A 23,449-nucleotide genomic window follows, 5' to 3' on the forward strand; every position below is an offset into this window, starting at 1 on the left:
ATAGTGGTATGGGATTACACGTAATGGGATCAGGATTATTTTGTGTCTGATCTTTTTTTTTTTAAAGTAAATAAATGTATTCATTTATTTATTTATTATTTTTGGCTGCATTGGGTCTTAGTTGCTGCGCGTGGGCTTTCTTTAGTTGCGGCGAGCGGGGACTACTCTTCGTTGCGGTGCGTGGGCTTCTCATTGCGGTGGCTTCTCTCGTTGCCGAGCACGGGCTCTAGGTGCGTGGGCTTCAGTAGTTGTGGCACGTGGGCTCTAGAGCGCAGGCCCAGTAGTTGTGGCGCATGGGCTTAGTTGCTCTGCGGCATGTGGGATCTTCCCGGACCAGGGCTCGAACCAGTGTCCCCTGCATTGGCAGGTGGATTCTTAATCACTGCGCCACCAGGGAACCCCTGTCTGATCATTTTTATCAAATGAATAGTACATCGTTTACATACATTGGTATATCTTAATAATAATTTGCCTGCATAACACTTCAGAACTGGTACTGCATCGTAAACTGCTGATGAAGCATCTCTTCAGTGTGGGAACAAGCCAGATCTGTGCTTGTTGACATGTGGGGTCAGGAAAGGCTTGGAGGGGGGAGGACGAACCTGATGGAGGTGAGAGACACGGCAGGTGAGTAGGAGGGCGGAGGAGAAGCCAGAAGATTAGGAAAGGTTCCGTAGAGAATGGAAATAGAGTCAGAAAATGTGGGATGTCAGAGTTTAGGGTATGAGGAGCCAGAAAAAGGTATGATAAAAACATTGAGGTTCTAGTAGTCAAAAATGCCGGTTGGTCACAGAATAATCACATTTTTATTCTGTTCCAGGGTCTAGCCATGTTTGGTTTCTGCCTGTGGATCTGCTTCCTAAGAGGCAGATCATTCAGGTAGCTTCCTGAGTAGTGGGGAAGTCTCATTCACCTCCAGTTGCTTGCACTGTGCCCCTTCAGGTACCCAAACACAGCCTGTGAGCTGCTGACGTGTGACGTGCCGCAGATCAGTGACAGGCTGGGAGGGGACGAGACTTTGCTCAACCTTCTTTACGACTTCTTGAACCGTGAGCCGCCTCTCAATCCTCTCCTCGCCAGTTTTTTCAGCAAGACCATTGGCAGTCTCATCGCAAGAAGAACTGCACAGGTACTCCTCTGCCAAGCCCGCGAGACGTGGGAGGGAGGCGTGGCTGACGCCGTCGCATCTTGCCCTCAGCCACTGCTGTGTGACCTGTGCATCAGGCTGTGGGGGGCAGGCTTCTGACTGTCCTGTGGGACACACGTGGAGCTGTGTGGGCTGCTGCTGTGGGAGCTGGGATTTGATTAAGAAAGTGGCTTCCCAAGAGAGACTTCCTCTGGCCGGCTCTGAAATAAGCAGCACCTCTGCCACCCCTGGGAGCTGCACAGGGCCCCAAACTAGGCCAGCTCGTCCTGTCACTGACCAGTCATGGGTGAGAGATCCAGGACATACCTGCATCATGGCAGGACATTAGGGTGTCTGCTGCTGCATCTGTGTGGGTGGCAGGTGCCTGTATGTCTAGGGCACTTATTGTTTCAAAGCAAATTAAAGGAAATGCCTAGGACTTCCCTGGCCATCCAGCGGTTAGTATTTCGTGCTTCCACTGCAGGAGGTAGGGGTTTGATCCCTGGTCGGGGAACTAAGATCCCACAAGCCGCGTGGTGCAGCCAAAAAAAGAAAAAAGAAAAAAGGAATTGCCTAGTAATATTTTTCTGTAAAGCAGGGAGTGAACTCGTTTCATTCAGCTGGAGCGTGGGCCTCCTGGAGGCCACATTTGCTCCACGGTTGTTCCGGCCTTGCATCTGCCCTGGTGTGCTTCAGCACTGCACACCGTAGATGGCACAGGAGGGCCATGAGGTTTGCTGGCGCCTGTGCCTGTTACCTGCTTCAGGAGGCGGCCTTGTCAGTCTTTCACCTTTATCCCTGCTCGCCATCCCCCAGGCACTATTTCAAAACAAACCCCAGACGGCTTGTCGTTTCTTTTGTCAATATTTCAGTGTGTATCTCTAAAACATAAGGACTTCCTTTTCTCCAGGCACTGCGCCACGTGGTCGTAACTAGGATGTACGTGTGGTCAGCTTGAATGGCTGAAGTGAGAGTGGTTGAGCCAGTTTGCAGTCCCAGCAGCAGAGCATGACAGTTCCTGCTCTTCCACTTCCTCTCCAGCCCTGACTAATATTATCAGTCGGTTTATCTTATCTCTTCTGATGGTGTATATAACAGCATTGTGCTTTTAGTTTGCATCTCCCTGGTGACTAGTGAGGATGAGAACCTTTTCATGTATTAATTGGCCATTTAGGTACTTTTTGTGTGAAGTCTCTTGCCCATTTTCTATCAGGCTGTCTCTTCTTTTTTCATTTGTAGGAATTCTATTTCGTGGATACAAGTCCTTTGTTGATTTTTTTGGGGGGGTGGGGGGCGGTGTGCCACGTAGCTTGCTGGATCTTAGTTCCCTGACCCGGTATTGAACCCACGCCCTCGGTAGTGAAAGCCAAGAGTCCCACCCACTGGACTGCCAGGGAATTCCCCCTTTGTTGATTTTGCGTTGCAAACATCTTTTCCCACTCTGCTTGCTGGGTTTGGTTTTGTTTTTTACTCTCTTAATGGTATATTTTAATGAGCAGAGAGCCTGATTTTCATATAGTCCAAGTCATAACTCTTTTTATTTGTTTTTTGTTGTTGTTGTTGTTTTGTTAAGAAACTTCTGCTGACTTCGAAATCATAAAGATAATTCTCTTACTACTCTTCTGTGTTATCTTTTAGAAGCTTTATTGTTTTACCTTCATATTCCTACCTACAGTCCACCTGGAATTGATTCTTGTAAATGGTGTCAGACTGAAGTGTTTTTTCATATGGTTATTGTCCAGTTGACCCAGCACTGTATTGATAAGGCCGTGCTTTCTCAGTTGCTTCACAGTGTCCCTCTTGTCATAAATCAAGCAATCACGTGTGTATGCATTTCTTTTCTACTGTCCTGTTTGTAATTATGAACACAGCACTATTTAATTACTGTAGCTTTGTAAGTTTTGATGTTCGATAGAATTAGTCCTCTCACTTTGTTTTTCTTCAAGGTTGTTTTTACTATTCTTTGCCTTTTGCATTATTTTAGGATGAGCAAATTTTAGAGTGAGTTTGTCAGTTTCCACATTCTCCCCTGTTCCCCAGAAAAACCTGCTGAAGTTTTGATTAGGCTTGCATTTCCTATAGATTGGGGTTGGCTAATTATGGCCCACAGGCCAAAGCCAGCCCGCCCCTATTTTGTACAAGAAACTTTACTGAAACGCAGCTGCTCCTGTTTACATATTATCTATGGCTGCTTTTGTGCTATAGCAGAAAGCTGAGTAGTTAGGGCTTCTTTAATTTCTCTCAGTAACCAAGTTCTTTGGGTAGAGGTCTTACATAGTTCTCGTTATGTTTATCCTTAGGTACTTGATATTTTCATGTTATTCTAAACAGTGTCTTTTTTATTGAAAAATTTTATTGAGATAATTGTAGATTCGCGTGCAGTTTTATGAAAGAACGTAAAGTTACCTTTTGTACACTTTGCCTGGTTTCCTTCAGTGGTGCCATTTTGTAAAATGCTAGCAGAAGATCGCAACCAGGACATTGACATTTCACTTGCAGTCATTTGTGTGTGTACGTGTGTTAAGTTCAGTACAATTTATCACTTGTGTAGGTTCGTGTCTCCATCGTCAGTCAACATACTGAACGGTTCTTAAACCATAAGGATCCTTTGTGTTGCCCTTTTATAACTACTCCCACCTTCCTCTGGCCTCTATCCCTTCACCCATCCCTAACCTCTGGCAACCACTAGTCTGCTTCATTTCAGAAATTTTGTTTTCTCAAACTGTTATTTAAATTAAATCATATAACATATAGGCCTTATGGCTTTTTTTTCTAGTATACATCCCTGAAGAGTCATCCAAGTTGTTGTATGTATCAGTAGGACATTCGCTTTTATTGCAGTGTGAGTAGTGTTCCATGGTGTGGATGGAACACAGTTTGTTAAACCATTCACATGTTGAAGGACATCTGGGCTGATTCCAGTTTTTGGAAATATCAATAAAGCTACTGTTCTAATAATTTATATTCTTTTTACTTTTTTTTTTTTAATTTTTATTTTTAACCACGCCACACGGCATGTGGGATCCTAGTTCCCCACCAGGGATCAAACCCATGCCCCCTGCAGTGGAAGCATGGAGTCATAACCACTGGACTGCCAGCGAATTCCTTATATTCTTTTTTTAAATCTATGTATAAGATCATACCATCTGTGATTAATGACAGTTTTATTTTGTCCTTTATAAATGTTACACTTTTTGTCTCTTTTTCTTGCCTTGTTGCATTGTCTGGAACCTTTAATACATTGTTGAATTGAAGTGGTGATAGTGGGCCTCTGTTTTATTTATTGCCTCTGAGGAAAAGCTTTCACTGTTTTACAATTAAGTATGTTGTTTGTTGTGGAGTTTATTTTGTTTGTTTGTTTTGTTTTTTGGGGTTTTTTTTTGCGGTACGCGGGCCTCTCACTGTTGTGGCCTCTCCCGTTGTGGAGCACAGGCTCCGGACGCGCAGGCTCAGCAGCCATGGCTCACAGGCCCAGCCGCTCCGCAGCGTGTGGGAATTTCCTGGACCAGGGCACGAACCCGTGTCCCCTGCATCGGCAGGCGGACTCTCAACCACTGCTCCACCAGGGAAGCCCCATATTGCTTTCTTTTTAAGAATTTTTGTATCTGTGGCCATCAGTGAGATTGGCTTATAATTTCCTTCCCTTTTCTTTTTTGTTTTTTAATTTTTAATGGGGTATAATTGATTTACAATGTTGTGTTAGTTTCAGGTGTACAGCAAAGTGAATCTATTATACATACACACATATCCACTCTTTTTTAGCTTCTTTTCCCTTATAGGCCATTACAGAGTATTGAGTAGAGTTCCCTGTGCTCTACAGTAGGTCTTTATATAATTTCCTTTTCTTAAAGTGCGCATATCAAGGTTTTGGAATCGAGGTTTTATGTCCTCATACAATGATATGGGGCATCTTCTCTCATTTTATGAGAGAAGGACCCTGGAGGAGTCCTGCATAAGATTGGGGTTATTTTTCTTTAAATTTTGGAGAGAATTCACTAGTAAAGCCTTTAGAGCCTGGAGTCTTCTGTATGGGGAGGCTTTTAATTAGAGATTTTGTTTCTTTTGACACTCTAGAACTCCAGATTTTCTCTTTCTTCTTGTCAGTTTACGTAAGTGAGTTTTTCAAAGGAATTTTTCATTTTTCCAAATTTACAGAAATTGGCCTAAACTTGTTTCGGATAACCCCTTGTAATGGTGTTTATATCTGTAGGGTGTGTAGGGATGTTCCCTGGAGCCTTCTCTGCTGTTTTCAGTCTTTCTCTCTAATCACGCTTTTCAAAGAACCCCCGCCCCTGCCCCCCACTCCCCAACCCCCCCGCCCCTGTTGCCTCTCTTCTCTCTCTTCCTCCTCCTTCCCCTCCTTCCCTTCACTTCTGGCATGAGGGTTCTGGCATGAGGGTGGTTGGGATCCCTTGCCTGTTCCGTGTCCCCATTGCCCCCAGTAGAGTCCTGGGTCTGTGCAGTGGCCTGGACTTGCAGGCACCTCGTCTCTGTGGCCAACTGAGCCGAGCTTGCCAACACGTGTCCAAGAAGGCCTCTGCCTGGGCTTCTCCCGTCCCGCTGCGCTCAGGCACCACACCCTGTGACTGCACACTCAGCCAGCCAGCTGTGTCGTGTCTTGTCGGCTCTGGTCACCAGCCAGCTGCACCCCTCCGCCTCTGCTTTTCTGAAACCTCAGTCCTTTCCCTTCAGCCACCTGTGGGGCCCGTCAGCTTTCCGGGTTTGTGTCCCCTGTCCGGGAGCTGTCAACTCGGGTGCTGGGGCTGCACTTGTGCCCAGTCTCGGTGTGTGGCAAACTCTGCCAGCCCAGGGTCCTCTCAGGCCCCCACCGCCTCGTGGACTCGCCTGTGTTCAGGGCTCTGCCTGTCATTGCTGGGGGGGCGGCGGAGGGGGCTTTCTTACAGCTCTTTCCACGTCTTTCCATTATTTCTGCTCATGTTGTTGAAAATGAATCTTTCCCATGGCAGTTCTTGGGGGCAGCATCTCCTGGTGGTCAGGGTCTGCCCTGCTCACCTCTCAGGGGCTGTCTGGTTGCAGGTGATTGTGTTCTTGAGGAAGAAGGACAAGTTCATCAGCCTGCTGTTGAAGCACATCGGCACCTCGGCCCTCATGGACCTGCTGCTGCGCCTGGTCAGCTGCGTAGAGCCCGCCGGGCTCCGGCAGGAGGTCCTGCATGTGAGTGTGTGGGCCCCCTCCTCCCTGGAGCCCCTCCCCGTCTGCGTGGGCTCTGCACATTCTCCGAGTGTGGAGTAAGTGCCTCCTGGTATAAGGAGGCTGGAGCTGGTGAAGCAGCACCGGGGTGCCCAGCACCCCAGCTTTCCACCCAGCAGGACCTTCCCCTCCTGATGAGAACCACTCAGGGGTTCTCGTCAAGGCTTGTATTTGAGGCTGGGTCTGGCATCTGCCCCTTTTCTCTTGTCCTGCCTCAGTCCATTCATCAGCAGAGAGCAGAAGTGGGTTTCCTCACTTGTGCCCCACCCCTAGGGCTGCTAGGTCTCCATTGGGTGCTGGTCCTGTGCCCGAGTACGTGCCCAAGAGGAAACAGTCGCCGAAGAGGATTCCATGCAGAGACGTTTCGAAGACCAGAGTTGGCCTGTGTCTGTCCTGACAGTATTCACAGCGAGAGGGGCTACCCATAGCTCCCTGAGGGCTTTCCCAGAAGAGGGGAGGGTGCTCAACCCCAAGAAGCCCAGGAAACCAGTGCCGGACAAAGAATCTGCTGCTGTTGGGCAGGTGTTGTTTGTAATGCAGCTTAAGATAGAATAAGTAAACCATTGGTCCTTCTTGACGGTTTTCCAGCTCCTGGAATTAGGTGACAGTTGTCGCTCTCAGATTCATAACCCGCTTCGTTATGGAGCGGCCTCCCACTGAGAGTTAATCATAGTAGCTGATGTGGCACAGTGAGAGCCGCGGGAACGTCAGCCGTTGCTGAACGTTAGTGGGACGCCTGCCCTGACTACACTGAGCCCATTTTGGGGTAAGGAAGTGCGTAGAGGAGCCGGACTGACCTGGAGCCCGGGCGCTGCAGGGAGCAGCTGGGCTGTGTGCTGGGAGAGCCCCATCGGCGCGGGTGGCTCCAGGCTCCGCTTCGGAGACGTCCTAAAAACAGAGCTCACGTGTGTTTAAGAGTCTGGACCATTAGGGCATGTGGAAGGGGATCCCCTCCTTTACAGTCTTTGGGTCACTCCAGAATTCGGCCACTGCTTGTGCTTTCAGGGTCTGGGTGGACGCACGTGTTGGGTGAAGTATCTCTGTGCCAGAACCTGGCGCGTGGATTTCTGTTGCACTGAAGGACTTTCCTTCCATTTCGTCAGATGTGAGCGGAGTCACTTACAGGCCTCCTTTTCCCTTTCAGTGGCTTAATGAAGAGAAGCTCATCCAGAGGCTCGTGGAATTGATCCACCCGAGTCAGGATGAAGATGTGAGTATGGGCTCGTGGACCCCACCTTTGAGCAGGCGCCCCTCGCTCAGGGCTGGCGGAGAGCGCTCTCCACTGCTGTCTGAGGGGGCAAGTCACTCCTTTCCTCAGATGCTCTTCCTTTAATCAAGCACTGACTTGCAGATTTTTTTTTTCTAAAATATAATACATACATATTATAAAAAAACAGTCTGAATAGAATTGTATGTTATCTATGGCTGAGTAACAGATGACCCCAAAACTTAGTTGCTTATAACAGTAAGTATTTTTTATCTCAGTTTTTATGGGCCAGGGGTCACAGGTCCTCTGCCCAGGGTCTCTCACAAGACTGTGGTCACCTCAGGGCTCAACGAGGGGAGGGTCTGCCCCCAGGGTCACTGGTGGCTCTGCAGGACTCAGTTCCTTATTTTATTTATTTATTTGTTTGTTTGTTTATTTTTATTTCTTGGCTGTGTGGCATGTGGGATTTTAGTTCCTTGACCAGGGATCGAACCCACGCCCCCTACCCATACCCCTTGCGTTGGAAACACAGAGTCTTAACCACTGGACCACCAGGGAAGTGCCAGGACTCAGCTTCCTGAGGGCTGCTGGCTGAGGCTACCCTTGGCCCCATGCCCCCCGGGCCTCTCCGCAGGGCAGCTCGCAGCCTGCTGCTGCGTCCTCTGGGGCAGGCACCTGACCTACAGGTGACAGTCCTCGCCGGCGTGCCGCCGCTGTGAGTGCTGGTTCTAGCCTGCGCTTGAGGAGATGGGGTCTACAGGGGCGTGAGCTCCGGAGGGAGCGTGTGGGGTGGCAGTGGGGCTCCTCTCAGCCCCTGCCCGCTCCTTGCGGTATCACAGTTGAGAGTGTGGGGAATATCCCGATAGGCCTTTTCCTACACGTGACAACTGCACACAGCTGCACACGCACGGTCTCCTTAGCACTTTGGAGAGCGGTGGTCCTGACTCATGTCTGAGCCTTTGCTGCTGCCTGGCTGTGCTGTTTGGGGCTCTTTTGGCCCACGGGCCTGGCCAGGCAGCCGGGCAAGGGTGTCTGTGCTCCAGATCTGGGAAGGGAGATGCCCCTCCACCAGTGTGAACGCTGTGAGCTGACTGGCCCTTTCCCAGTCCCCGAGGCAGCTGGGAGGCCGCGGAGGCAACCTGGCTGCTTTCAGTCTTGCCTAAAACAGTCACGAAGCACTTCCTTCAGCTTGGTTTCCCGTGGCGCGCACGTGAAGGCTGCTTGTTAGGTGCTCCCTGCGCCGAGCCGGTGGCTGAGTTTCTCTCTGACCCTGTTCATCTGCTCCACAGACTCAGCCCACGTGGCTGGCAAAGGCACCAAATCAGAGGTTCTGAATTTTTATGGGCTTAATGTTTCTCTAGAAAAGTTGAGTCCTTTATTTTCTCTGTAGCAACTGTCCTGTTTTCTTGAGCTCACAGGACCCACCCTGTGTGTTAATAGCCACTTGTTGTGTTAGTACCACAGGCACACTCGCGGTGTCTGTCTGAGGGTATAGAACGATGTCTGCGTGGCGTGCTCGACCGTCGAGGCCCCATGGGAGCTCTTGGGGGGCGGCCAGATCTGCGCCCCACGGTGAGAGGCAGGCCAGGCTGAGACGAGCCGCCTTCGAGTCCAGCGCCTCAGCAGACCTGCCGCAGCAGCCGCTCCGACCGTGCGGCAGGCCGGCCCTGAAGGCGGCTCTTCATCCCTGTCCTTTCAGAGGCAGTCCAACGCTTCGCAGACGCTCTGCGACATCGTCAGGCTGGGCAGGGAGCAGGGCAGCCCGCTGCAGGAAGCTCCAGAGCCAGACCCCCTCCTCATGGCGCTGGAGTCGTGAGTGTGGGCTGCAGCGCTGGGGGGCCTGGGCTGAGGGCCAGGGACACCGCCACCTCCTCTGATCGTTTCTGAGGAACTCGCCCCGATCCACAGTTAACTTGATGGGCCTCTTTCTCACGGGAGGTGTCTCCTGGCAGGTTCAGAGAATGCGGGCCCCCGGGGCAGCCGTGTCCTAAAAACCCCGGGTGTGTGGCCTGAGCCCCGAGCGGGGCCTCTCTGGGATTCAGGGTGCTGCTCCTTCGGCGCGGGTGGGGGTGGGGTCTGTGCATCCCCCCGCCAGGCAGTGACCTTGCGCGTGTCCGACAGGCAGGACTGCGTGGAACGGCTGCTGAGGAACATGTTTGACGGAGCCCAGACCGAGCTCTGCCTCGTCAGCGGGACCCAGGTGCTACTGACCTTGCTTGAGCCCCGGCGGGCGGGGTGAGTGTCTCCCGAGAAGGAGAGTGCTGCCACTTCAGTGACGGAGGCCCAGGGGAGTGGCCGGGTGTGCTGTTTGTGCTTTTAATGTTTCTAATGATGCAGGTGATCATGGGGACAGACTGTCCTTGTTGAAAAGATAAACTTGACGGCTGTAAAGTCCCCTTTGACCTTCGCCATCAGTCACATCCCCACCTCAGCCCAAAGACACCCCCTGTCGCCAGTTTGCAAAGTGTTTATAGACGTGTGTGCAGAACAGGCACGGCCAGTGGGCTTCCCCAAGGAGTGTACCGATGAGTACCCCCAGCACGTGTGTGTGTGTGTGTGTGTCTCTGTGTGTATATGTGTGCATATGTGTATATATGTACGCGCGTGTGCGCGCGAACGCACGTGTGTATGTGTGTTTGCGTGTGCACTTCTGTCTGCTCTGTCCTGTCACGTGCCGTGCTGGTGGTCTGATTCCCAAGGAGACTGCAGTTCCCTCATGTCCTTGCTCTGGAAGGAGCTTCACTGTAGCCCCCAGCACTGATAGCCTGTGCTGTTTTTTTAAAGAAAAGGACAACCAGAAAATAACAAGAAATTGACTTAATCTCAATGGTGAGATTATTAGCAGTTTCTTTCTTTCCCTCTGGTACCCAATACATATTTATTAGTTTATTACCTAAAAAGAGAATTATGATGTTATCATCGTTTAGTTAGAAACCAGAATATTGCTTATTCATCTTTATGAGCCCAGGAAGGCTGGGCCCTTCCCGCAGGAAGTGGGGACTCTGGTGAGTGCCTCGCCTGCGATGCAGGGACAGTGTGACAATGCAGAAAACAGATGAGCCGGTTCATTCTCTCTGCTTTTTTATCCTTTTATGTGGCCTCTTTTATCCTTTTATGGCCAGTCCTGTCTCTCAGCCGAGGAGTGGGGTCGACAGTGAAGGTTTTCAAGGTGGGAGGAGGGAGCAGAGCTGCTTCGAGGGTGTGACGCCCACAGCCCGTCAGGGCCATCACCTGGGCACGGCCCCCACCCCCATACGGTCAGCAGCCTCCCTGGAGACGACAAGTGGGCACTTCGGGAGGGGGTATGGTGTAATGGGACTAGTGTCCCCGTGTCCAGCTGCCTCTGGTCCACAGGATGGAGGGCTTGCTGGACTCCTGCTCTCAGGGACTGGACAGGCTGTGTGCCGTCAGCTCCGGCGTCCTGCGCGGCATCGAGCCACGGCTGAAGGACTTCCACCAGCTTCTGCTCAGCCCGCCAAAGGTAGGTGCCCCGAGCAAAGGTCGGGGGCTCTGGAGACCTCGTGGGCTGGGTCGCTTGCAAGGCAAAGACCCCACTCGCCACCCGGGATGACAAGCGCACTCAGACCCCATCTGCCGAGTGTCCATCTTCTCTTTGAAGAGTTGGACAGTTCGCCACCCCCCCCCAGGCAACTCCTGCCTTCTGACGGGGGTGTCTGAGAGCCCGAGTGCACTGGAGACCCGGCCTCTTGAGTTGGGGGCACCCAGCCAAGGAGTGAGGGGGTCCCAGAGGAGACCCTTTGCTCAGCTGAGCAGCGGTGGTCATGGTGAGGAAGACCCAGTCCCTCTGCACCTCAGTGCCCCGGGCACAGCCCCTTCGCCTCTCCTGGTGCCTCTCTTGGGCACCCGCCGTGGTCTACCATACTGTTTCTTACATATATCAGCTTGTGGTCTGCCTTCCCCACTAGAAAGGAGGACTCATGAAGTCAGGGATTCTGGAACATTCTGCTAATGAAACGGTAGATGCACTGTGCTCCGTGTGTGGGATCACCCCATCTCACGAGGCCACCCTTGTCGTCAGTCTCCTCCGTCTTACACGCTGAGGTCACATCCCTTCGGCTGGCAGGCTGAGGCCAGAGTGCCCTAGGCACCCAGGAGCAGCGGCCCACCCTCACTCAGTCTTGTGAGCCCTGAGGGGAGCGGTGGGGCTCTTAACCCGACTGACCCCTTGGCTCCTCCTGCAGACCACATTGCCTTGAGGACCCCTCCCCGGCTGGGCCACGTCATGCAGCAGCGGCCCTGGCCCTTCGACCAGGGTCAGGTCAAAGAGAAGCCCACACATGGGTGGTGATCACACCGGTCACAAGGCTCTAACTGGGCCGTCCTTTTGTGTTTGCAGAAAGCAGCGATCCTGACCACCATTGGCGTGCTGGAGGAGCCCCTGGGTAACGCCCGCCTGCACGGAGCTCGCCTCGTGGCCGCCCTGCTGCACACGAACACGCCCAGCATCAACCAGGAGCTCTGCCGGCTCAACACCATGGGCTTGCTGCTGGTGAGCGGACACCTGCCCCGCCTGGGACCTCAGCGCCCAGGTGAAGGCCTGCCCGAAGGGAGGCTCTGGTTCGGTTCTGGGGCAGGCACAGTCTGTGCAGAGACCGCGTCCTGCCCCCCAGGCTTGAGGCCAGGTCACTGGTGAGGCGCACCGAGTGACGCTGGGACCCGCCTCCGTGTAGGCTCATGCAGGGCTGCCCTGGAAGCAGAGGGAGCCGGTAATATGGTCCCTCCCCTTTCTGATTTCTGCCTTAATAGAGAACTTTGAAGCTCTTCAGCCTAAAACGCCCTAAAGAGCTGCTCCTCGTCCCCACAGTAAAGGCAGAGCCTGTGGGGAGCTCCTCTGGTGGGCACGCCGTGGGGGTCTGAGGGAGGGTCTGCAGGCAGTGACCACAGGGCGCTGCTGACGGGGAGGGGACCTCGCTCAAGCTGTACACGGAGCTCATGCATCCCCAGCCTTCTCCTCAGCCTTGCCCCTGGGCCTCTGCTCCCAGGAAGCTGAAATATCCTTACATTTAAATCTCAATCCCAGAAGGAGCTGCCTTGGACCTGGGCCTGAAGGACTGCCTGCCTCAGGAGTCCTTCCAGCGTTTGGAAGTCACTGGGCTCTGCTGTGACTGTAGAGCCTGGATGTGGGTCAGAGGGCGACTAGGAAAGACCTCAGTCATTTCTTTTCCTCTCCTCCGAGAAAGTTCTCTCTCTCCCACTCCCCCTTTCTACTTTTCATTTATTGTGGCAAAATATATGTAACATGAAATACACCATTTTAATAACTTGCAAGCATATGGTTCAACGTTCACGTTGTTGTATAACCATTACCACGATCTCCAGGACTTTCTCATCTTCTCCAGCTCTGAGCATTAAACACTCGGTCCTCATCCCCCCGCCAGTCCCCAGCCCTGGCACCCACCCTTCTACTTTCTGTCTCTATGGATCCGACTATTCCAGGGATTCCTATGTAAGTGGAATCAAACAGTATATCGCCTTTTCTGTCTGGCTTATTTCACTTAGTATAATGTTCATCCATGTGGTAGCATGTGTCACAATTTCTTTCCTTTTTAAGGCTGAATGATATTTCATTGTATGGATGTACTGCGTTTTGCTTATCCGTTCATATGTTGGTGGACAATTGGGTTGCTTCCACATTTTGGCTATTTTTAATAATGCTGCTATAAACATGGATGTACAAATATCTGTTTCAGCCCCTGCTTTCACTTCTGACTACATACCTAGAAGTGGAATTGATGGGTCATACAGTAATTCTATGTTCAGCTTTTTGAGGCACCCACACACTGTTTTCCCCAGTGGGTACACTGTTTTACATTCACACCAGCAATGTATGAGGGTTCCAATTTCGTCACTAACACGTGTTTTCCATGTTTTTGATAATAGCCATCCAGATGGGTTTGAGGTGGTACCTCACTGTGTTTTGATTTGCGTTTCCTTAGTGATTAGTGATGCTGAGCATTTTTTCATGTGCTTTTGCTGGCCATTTGTGTATCTTTGGAGAACTGTCTGTTCAAGTCCTCTGCCCATTTTTGAATTGGGTTGTTCGTTTTGTTGTTGTTGTTGAATTGAAGGAGTTCTTTATATATTCTGGATATTAAGCGCTTAGATACATGATTTGCAAATATTTTCTCCCATTCTGTGAGTTGTCTTTTTGCCCTCTTGATGGTATCCTCTGACGCACAAAGGTTTTCATTTTGATGAAGTCCAGTTTATCTGTTTTTTTTCTTTTTTTTAATTAATTATTTTATTTATTTTTGGCTGCGTTGGGTCTTTGTTGCTGTGCGTGGGCTTTCTCTAGTAGCAGTGAGTGGGGGGCTGCTCTTAGTTGTGGTACGTGAGCTTCTCATTGCGGTGGCTTCTCTTGTTGTGGAGCACGGGCTCTAGGCGTGCAGGCTTCAGTAGTTGTGGCTCGTGGGCTCTAGAGTGCAGGTTCAGTAGTTGTGGCACACGGGCTTAGTTGCTCTGCGGCATGTGGGATCTTCCGGACCAGGGCTCGAACCCTTGTCCCCTGCATTGGCAGGCGGATTCTTAACCACTGCGCCACCAGGGAAGTCGCAAGTTTATCTGTTTTTTTCTTTTGTTTCTTGTGCATTTGGTGTCATACCTATACCTAAGAAATCATTGCCAAATCCACTGTCATGCAACTTTCCCCCTGTGTTTTCTTCTAAGTACTTTATAGTTTTAGCTCTTTCGGGTCTTTGGTCCGTTCTGAGTTTGTATATCTATGCAGTGTAAGGTAAGGGTCCAGCTTCATTCTTTTGCATGTGGATATCACAGCACCATTTGTTTTGTTTTGTTTTTTGAATGTAAGTTTCATGTGTAGGTTATATTTCTACTTCTTCATACCCTATTGCATGCTCACCACCAAAGATTTAGTTTCCATCTGTCACCATACAGCTGATCCCCTTTACCCATTTCGTCCTCCTCCCTACCCCACCCCTTACCACTGGTAACCACTACTCTGTATCTACATGTTTGTTTTTGTTTGGTTTGTTTATTTTGTTTGTTTTTCATTGATGAAATTATACGGTATTTGTCTTTCTCCATCTGACCTACGTCATTTAGCATAATACCCTCTAGGTCCATCCATGTTGCTCCAATGGCATTCTATCATTCTTTTTTGTGGCTGAGTGATACTCCACTGTATATATGTACCACATCTTCTTTATCCATTCGTCTGTTTATGGGCATTTAGGTCATTTCCATATCTTGGTTATTGTAAATAATTCTGCAGTGAACATGGAGGGGCATATATCTTTTAAAATTAGTGTTTTTGTATTCTTTGGGTACATAGGAATGGAATTGTTGGATCATATGATTGTTCTATTTTTAATTTTTTGAGGAACGTCCACACTGTGTTCCACAGTGGTTGCACCAGTTTGCATTCCCACCACCAGTGCACAAGGTCCTCTCTTCTCGCCATCCTCGCCAACACTTGTTATTTCTTTCAGCACCTTTTGTTGAAAACACTGTCCTTTTCCCACTGAGTGACCTTGGCACCCGTGTTGAAAACAAATGGGCCGCATGTGTGAAGATTCAGTTCTTTGGGTTATTTACTGTTAGTGGGAAAAATGCAACAGAGTTTGTGTGTTGATCTTTTATCCTGGAACTTGGCTGAATTTGTTTATTTGCTCTAACAGTTTATGTGGAATTTGTACAGTTTTCTGCATATAAGATTGTATCATCTGTGAACAGAGATAATTTTATTTCTTTCCAATTCAGATGCCCTTTATTTTTATTTTTTTAAATTTTTAAATTTTATTTTTTATAAGCAGGTTCTTATTAGTTATCCATTTTATACACATCAGTGTACATGTCAATCCCAATCTCCCAATTCATCCCCCACCCCACCCCCTGCCGCTTTCCCCCCTTGGTGTCCATATACTTGTTCTCTACATCTGTGTCTCTATTTCTGCCCTGCAAACTGGTTCATCTGTACCATTTTTCTAGGTTCCACTTATATGCATTAATATACAATATTTGTTTTTCTCTTTCTGGCTTATTTCACTCTGTATGACAGACTCTAGGTCCATCCACATCTCTAAAAATGACCTAGTTTTGTTCCTTTTTATGGGTGAGTAATATTCCATTGTATATATGTACCACATCTTCTTTATCCATTCGTCTGTCGATGGGCATTTAGGTTGCTTCCGTGACCTGGCAATTGTAAATAGTGCTGCAGTGAACATTGGGGTGCATGTGTCTTTTTGAATTATGGTTTTCTCAGGGTATATGCCCAATAGTGGGATTGCTGGGTCATATGGTAATTCTACTTTTAGTTTTTTAAGGAACCTCCATACTGTTCTCCATAGCGGCTGTATCAATTTATATTCCCACCAACAGTGCAAGAGGGTTCCCTTTTCTCCACACCCTCTCCAGCATTGGTTGTTTGTAGATTTTCTGATGATGCCCGTTCTAACTGATGTGAGGTGATACCTCATTGTAGATTTGATTTGCATTTCTCTAATGATTAGTGATGTTGAGCAGCTTTTCATGTGCTTCTTGGCCATCTGTATGTCCTCTTTGGAGAAATGTCTATTTAGGTCTTCTGCCCATTTTTGGATTGGGTTCTTTGTTATTTTAATATTGAGTTGCATGAGCTGTTTATATATTTTGGAGATTAATCCTTTGTCCGTTGATTCATTTGCAAATATTTTCCCCCATTCTGAGGGTTGTTTTTTTGTCTTGTTTGTAGTTTCCTTTGCTTTGCGAAAGCTTTTAAGTTTCGTTAGGTCCTATTTGTTTATTTTTGTTTTTATTTCCATTACTCTGGGATGTGGATCAAAAAAGATCTTGCTGTGATTTATGTCAAAGTGTTCTTCCTATGTTTCCCTCTAAGAGTTTTATAGTGTCCAGTCTTATATTTAGGTCTCTAATCCATTTTGAGTTTATTTTTGTGTATGGTGTTAAGGAGTGTACTAATTTCAGTCTTTGACATGTAGTTTCCAGTTTTGCCAGCACCACTTATTGAAGAGACTGTCTTTTCTCCATTGTATATCCTTGCCTCCTTTGTCATAGATTAGTTGACCATAGGTGTGTGGGTTTATCTTTGGGTTTTCTATCCTGTTCCATTGATCTATATTTCTGTTTTTGTGCCAGTATCATACTGACTTGATTACTGTAGCTTTGTAGTATAGTCTGAAATCAGGGAGTCTGATTCCTCCGCTCCTTTTTTTTTCCCTCAAGACTCCCTTGGCTCTTCGGGGTCTTTTGTGTCTCCATACAAATTTTAAGATTTTTTGTTCTAGTTCTGTAAAAAATGCCATTGGTAATTTGACAGGGATTGCATTGAATCTGTGGATTGCTTATGGTCATTTTCACAGTACTGATTCTTCCAACCCAAGAATATGGTATATCTCTCCATCAGTTTGTGTCATCTTTGATTTCTTTCACCAGTGTCTTATAGTTTTCTGAGTACAGGTCTTTTACCTTCTCACGTAGGTTTATTCCTAGGTATTTTATTCTTTTTGTTGCAGTGGTGAATGGGATTTACCCTTAATTTCTCTTTCTGATCTTTTGTTGTTAGTGTATAGGGATGCAAGAGATTTCTGTGCATTAATTTTGTATCTTGCAACTTTACCCAATTCATTGATTAGCTCTAGTAGTTTTCTGGTGGCATCTTTAGGATTCTCTATGTATAGTATCATGTCATCTGCAAACAGTGACAGTTTTACTTCTTCTTTTCCAATTTGTATTCCTTTTATTTCTTTTTCTTCTCTGATTGCCATGGCTAGGACTTCCAAAACCATGTTGAGTAATAGTGGTGAGAGTGGACATCTGTGTCTTGTTCCTGATCTTAGAGGAAATGCTTTCAGTTTTTCACCATTGAGAATGATGTTTGCTGTGGGTTTGTCGTATGTGGCCTTTATTATGTTGAGGTAGGTTCCCTCTCTGCCCACTTTCTGGGGAGTTTTTATCATAAATGGGTGCTGAATTTTGTCAAAGCTTTTTCTGCATCTGTTGAGACGATCATACGGTTTTTATTCTTCAGGTTGTTAATATGGTGTATCACGTTGATTGAGTGCATATATCGAAGAATCCTTGCATCCCTGGGATAAATCCCACTTGATCATGGTGTATGATCCTTTTAATGTGTTGTTGGATTCTGTTTGCTAGTATTTTGTTGAGGAGTTTTGCATCTATATTCATCAGTAATGTTGGTCTGTAATTTTCTTTTTTTGTAGTGTCTTTGTTTGGTTTTGGTATCAGGGTGATGGTGGCCTCATAGAATGAGTTTGGGAGTGTTCCTTCCTTTGCAGTTTTTTGGAAGAGTTTGAGATGGATAGGTGTTAGCTCTTCTCTAAATGTTTGATAGAAATTACCTATGAAGCCATCTGGTCCTGGACTTTTGTTCGCTGGAAGATTTTAAATCACAGTTTCAATTTCACTACTTGAAACGGAAAGTAATTCTGTTCATATTTTCTGTTTCTTCCTGGTTTAGTCTTGGAAGGTTATACCTTCCTAAGAATTTGTCAGTTTCTTCCAGGTTGTCCATTTTATTGGCATAGAGTTGCTTGTAGTAGTCTCTCATGATCCTCTGTATTTCTGCAGTGTCAGTTGTCACTTCTCCTTTTTCATTTCTAATTTTATTGATTTGAGTCCTCTATCTCTTTTTCTTGATGAGTCTGGCTAATGGTTTATCAATTTTATTTATCTTCTCAAAGAACCAGCTTTTAGTTTTATTGATCTTTGCTGTTGTTTTCTTTGTTTCTATTTCATTTATTTCTGCTCTGATCTTTACGATTTCTTTCCTTCTGCTAACTTTGGGTTTTGTTTGTTCTTCTTTCTCTAGTTGCTTTAGGTGTAAGGTTAGATTGTTTATTTGAGCTGTTTCTTGTTTCTTGAGGTAGGCTTGTATAGCTATAAACTTCCCTCTTAGAACTGCTTTTGCAGCATCCCATAGGTTTTGGATCGTTGTGTTTTCATTGTCATTTGTCTCCAGGTATTTTTTTATTTCCTTTTTGATTTCTTCAGTGATCTCTTGGTTATTTAGTAACGTGTTGTTTAGCCTCAATGTGTTTGTGTTTTTTACGTTTTTTTCCCTGTAATTCATTTCTGATCTTCAGTGTTGTGGTCGGAAAAGATGCTTGATATGATTTCAGTTTTCTTAAATTTACCGAGGCTTGATTTGTGACCCAAGATGTGATCTATCCTGGAGAATGTTCCGTGTGCACTTGAGAAGAAAGTGTGATCTGCTGTTTTGGGGTAGAATGTCCTATAAATATCAATTAAATCTGTCTGATCTATTGTGTCATTTAAAGCTTGTGTTTCCCTGATAATTTTCTGTCTGGATGATCTGTCCATTGGTGTAAGTGAGGTGTTAAAGTCCCCCACTATGATTGTGTACTGTCAATTTCCTCTTTTATAGCTGTTAGCAGTTGCCTTACGTATTGAGGTGCTCCTATGTTGGGTGCATATATATTTATAACTGTTATGTCTTCTTGATCCCTTGATCATTATGTGGTGTCCTTCCTCGTCTCTTGTAACAGTCTTTATTTTAAAGTCTGTTTTATCTGATATGAGTATTACTACTCCAGCTTTCTTTTGATTTCCATTTGCATGGAATAACTTTTTCCGTCCCCTCACTTTCAGTCTGTATGTGTCTCTAGGTCTGAAGTGGGTCTCTTGTAGACAGCATATATATGGGTCTTGTTTTTGTATCCATTCAGCGAGCCTGTGTCTTTTGGTTGGAGCATTTAATCCATTCACGTTTAAGGTACTTATCGATATGTACCTGTTACCATTTTCTTAATTGTTTTGGGTTTGTTTTTGTAGGTTCTTTTCTTGTCTTGTGTCTCCCACTTAGAGAAGTTCCTTTAGCATTTGTTGTAGAGCTGGTTGGTGGTGCTGAATTCTCTTAGCTTTTCCTTGTCTGTAAAGCTTTTGATTTCTCCCTTGAACCTGAATGAAATCCTTGCCGGGTAGGGTAATCTTGGTTGTAGGTTATTCCCTTTCATCACTTTAAATATATCGTGCCACTCCCTTCTGGCTTTTAGAGTTTCTAAAAAAAAATCAGCTGTTAACAGCTGAGAAATCAGCTGTTAACCTTATAGGAGTTCCCTTGTATGTTATTTGTTGTTTTTCCTTTGTTGCTTTCAGTAATTTTTCTTTGTCTTTAATTTTTGCCAGTTTGATTACTGTGTGTCTCGGCGTGTTTCTCCTTGGGTTTATCCTGTATGGGACTCTCTGTGCTTCCTGGACCTGGGTGGCTATTTCCTTTCCCATGTTAGGGAAGTTTTCGACTAAAATCTCTTCAAATATTTTCTCGGGTCCTTTCTCTCTCTCTTCTCCTTCTGGGACCCTATAATGTGAATGTTGTTGCGTTTAACGTTGTCCCAGAGGTCTCCTAGGCTGTCTTCGTCTCTTTTCATTCGTTTTTCTTCATTCTGTTCTATGGCAGTGAATTCCACCATTCTGTCTTCCAGCTCACTTATCCGTTTTTCTGCCTCAGTTATTCTGCTATCGAGTCCTTCTAGTGTATTTTTCATTTCAGTTATTGTGTTGTTCATCTGTTCGTTTGTTCTTTAATTCTTCTGGGTCTTTGTTAAACATTTCTTGCATCTTCTCGATCTTTGCCTCCATTCTTTTTCCGAGGTCCTGGATCATCTTCACTGTCATTATTCTGAATTCTTTTTCTGGAAGGTTGCCTATCTCCACTTCATTTAGTTGTTTTTCTGGGGTTTTATCTTGTTCCTTCATCTGGTACCTAGCCCTCTGCCTTTCATCTTGTCTTTCTTTCTGTGAATGTGGTTTTCCTTCCACAGGCTGCAGGATTGTAGTTCTTCTTGCTTCTGCTGTCTGCCCTCTGGTGGATGAGGCTATCTAAGAGGCTTGTGCAAGCTTCCTGATGGGAGGGACTGGTGGTGGGTAGAGCTGACTGTTGCTCTGGTGGGCAGAGCTCAGTAAAAGTTTAATCCACTTGTCTGCTGATGGGTGGGGCTGGGTTCCCTCCCTGTTGGTTGTTTGGCCTGAGGCGACCCAGCACTGGAGCCTCTGCGGCTCTTTGGTGGCGCTAGTGGTGGACTCCGGGAGGTCTCACGCCAAGGAGTAACTTCCCAGAACTTCTGCTGCCAGTGTCCTTGTCCCCATGGTGAACCACAGCCACCCCCTGCCTCTGCAGGAAACCCTCCAACACCAGCAGGTAGGTCTGGTTCAGTCTCCTTTGGGGTCACTGCTCCTTCCCCTGGGTCCCGAGGTGCACACTAGTTTGTGTGTGCCCTCCACTAGTGGAGTCTCTGTTTCCCCCAGTCCTGTCAAAGTCCTGCAGTCAAATCCCGCTAGGCTTCAAAGTCTGATTCTCTAAGAATTCCTCCTCCCGTTGCCGGACCGCCAGGTTGGGAAGCCTGACGTGGGGCTCAGAACCTTCACTCCAGTGGGTGGACTTCTGTGGTATAAATGTTCTCCAGTTTGTGAGTCACCCACCAGCAGTTATGGGATTTGATTATATTGTGATTGCGCCCCTGCTACCGTCTCATTGTGGCTTCTCCTTCGTCTTTGAATGTAGGGTATCTTTTTTGGTGAGTTCCAGTGTCTTCCTGTCGAGGATTGTTCAGCAGTTGTGATGCCGGTGCTCTCGCAAGAGGGAGTGAGCGCACGTCCTTCTACTCCGCCATCTTGAACCAGTCTCTGCGGTGGCTTCTCCTGTTGTTTTGATGCTTTTTATTCCTGTTTATTGCCTAATTGCCCTGGCTAGAACTTCGAGTGCAGTGCTGAATACAGGTGGCGAAAGGGGCATCCTTTCTTTGTTTTGGGTCTTAGAAGGAAAGCGTTCAGTCTCTCACCACTGAATATGTTTTCTGTGCTCTTGTCATAGATGCCCTTCACTATGTTGAGGAAGTTTCCTTTATTCCTAGTTTATTAAGTGTTTTTATCAAGAAAATGTGTTGAATTTTGTCAAATGATTTTTCAGTGTCAGTTGAGATGACTGGTTTTTGTCCTTCATTCTTTTAATGTGGTGTATATTACACTGAAGGATTTTCATATGTTGAACCATTCTTGCATTCTGGGAATAAATCCCACTTGGTCATAGTGTATAATTTTCTTCTAATCTGCTGCTGAATTCAGTTTGTTAGTATTTTGTGGAGAATTTTTGCATCAGTGTTCTGAAGGGATGTTGGTCTGTAATTTTCTTTTCTTGTGATGTCTTTGGTGTCAGGGCAGTGCTGGCCTCATAGACTGAATTTGGTAGAAAGTGCTCCCTTTAGTTTTTTTGGGGAGACTTTGAGAAGGATTGGTGTTGTTAATTCTTCTTTAAATGTTTGGTAGAATTCCAGTGAAGCCATCTGGTATGGGCTTTTCTTTATTGGGAGGTGGGTCTGACTGTTGAAGACGAGGCGGCATGGATGAAGCCACCTCCAGTGTCACCCAAAGTCACACAGGCAGGGAAGGTGAAGCCGAGACTGGAGACTGTGTTTCTGTGGGGGAGGAGAGCTGTGTCAGGCAGACGGGCCTCCTTCCTTATCCAGCTCCCCACTCCCTGGTGGGAAAGAAGGGTCCAGACTTATATCCTGGGCTGGAGCCTACACCCCTTTCCCCAGCCCCATCTCCCCATCCTGCGCAGCCCGCTTCCTTCTGTGTAGGCAGCAGAGGGTGTGGGATGCAGGCAGCTGTGGACCCTGCTGGGTGTGAGGTGGCCATGTGGACGTGGCAGGTGTGCCTGTCCCGCCTCCCTGCTGGTGCCGCTCTGCTTGCCTCAGGGGCAGGTCTGGAAAAGGCCATGGCAGAGGGGCTGCAGCTGCCCATTCAGCCTCCTCGGGGGCGTCTGCCTGGGAGCTTCTGTTTGGGCCCCTTGGGGCTCCCTTGGGGAGTGTCCATGTGTGCACCTCCTGATTTCATGGCCCTCCTGGATAGGATCCCCAGGGGCTGGAGAATTGAACACACTCCCAGTAACTTGTGGGTCAAAGATAAAATCATAAAGGAAAGACGATAAAAATACTGCATAGCAGAATGTGTAGAGTGTAGCTGCGGTGGATTTTGCAGGGAGGCCTACAGCCTTGTCAGGATGCACTGGAGGAGGAGGGAGGTTGAGGGTCTGCGGGTGCAGCTTCTAACCTAGCACAGAGGATGAGGAAACCACAGGAAGCGGTCACACGAGCAGAGGTTACGGAGCTGGATGGAGATGGAAGGCCCGTGGCCGCCCGGACGTCAGGACACAGCACGGGGAGGTGGGCAGGGCAGCAGGGCCCCTCACGTTCAGCCTGCAGGACACGGGGCTTCCCTCACCCTCTGTCTCCCCAGGACCTGTTTGTTAAGTACGCCTGGAATAACTTCCTGCACTTCCAAGTGGAGCTGTGCATAGCCGCCATCCTGTCCCACTCTGCCCGGGAGGACAGGGCCGTGGCCAGCGGACCTGAGGGCGCGGTGGAGCCTCTGCCTTCCAGCGGGGACCCAGAGACCCCCCAGCCTGCCGCCAGCCGCCCTGAGAGCACAATGGTGACCCACGTAGGTCCAGGCAGCGTCACGCATGTAGCTGTGTCCTGCATGTCCTGTGTGTCACTGCGTGTCCTGTGCATCCTGTGTATTGCTGCGTGTGCTGAACCCCACCCAGACCATGTGGACATTAACGTTGCTTTGGGCCCTCGTGTGCTTTCTCCTCTAATCCTCCCGTGACACGGGGTGAGCTGCTCTCCTTTCACCCGTGAGACGGGAAATCCCAAAGAAGGTGTCCATGTTTGCCAGGGCCCCAGAGCCGGTGGAGTGGAGGGCCCCGGAGGGGTGTAGGAGAAGCCCCGTCGCTGCCCCCGGGTCGGCTCCCCAGGCCCTGAGGGCAAGCAGCCCCGTCATGGTGTGAATGCCGTGCCGGGGAGGTGCCGGGGAGGGGGAGCATATCCAGTTCTCACAAGAAGACTTTCTGGGATTTGGAGCCTCTGGAAAGCGTGGCTGCTCTG

The 23,449-nt window shown here is 48.0% G+C and overlaps 1 protein-coding gene across 5 annotated transcripts in view; it reads left to right on the plus strand.

The window, feature by feature from the left end:
• Positions 1-23,449, plus strand: part of PPP6R2 (protein phosphatase 6 regulatory subunit 2) — an 84,826-nt gene that overhangs the window by 51,191 nt on the left and 10,186 nt on the right. For all 5 annotated transcript variants that reach the window (XM_082665758.1, XM_082665760.1, XM_082665759.1 and 2 more), the window contains 8 exons: positions 943-1,129; positions 6,164-6,301; positions 7,482-7,547; positions 9,244-9,356; positions 9,666-9,779; positions 10,899-11,025; positions 11,902-12,054; positions 22,800-23,003. In XM_082665758.1, coding sequence (XP_082521884.1) covers positions 943-1,129; positions 6,164-6,301; positions 7,482-7,547; positions 9,244-9,356; positions 9,666-9,779; positions 10,899-11,025; positions 11,902-12,054; positions 22,800-23,003 — 1,102 coding nt within the window. The remainder of the gene's footprint in view (positions 1-942; positions 1,130-6,163; positions 6,302-7,481; positions 7,548-9,243; positions 9,357-9,665; positions 9,780-10,898; positions 11,026-11,901; positions 12,055-22,799; positions 23,004-23,449) is intronic.

The sequence above is a fragment of the Grampus griseus genome (genome assembly GCF_964374135.1).
Source record: "Grampus griseus genome assembly, chromosome: 11".
NCBI lineage: Eukaryota > Metazoa > Chordata > Mammalia > Artiodactyla > Delphinidae > Grampus > Grampus griseus.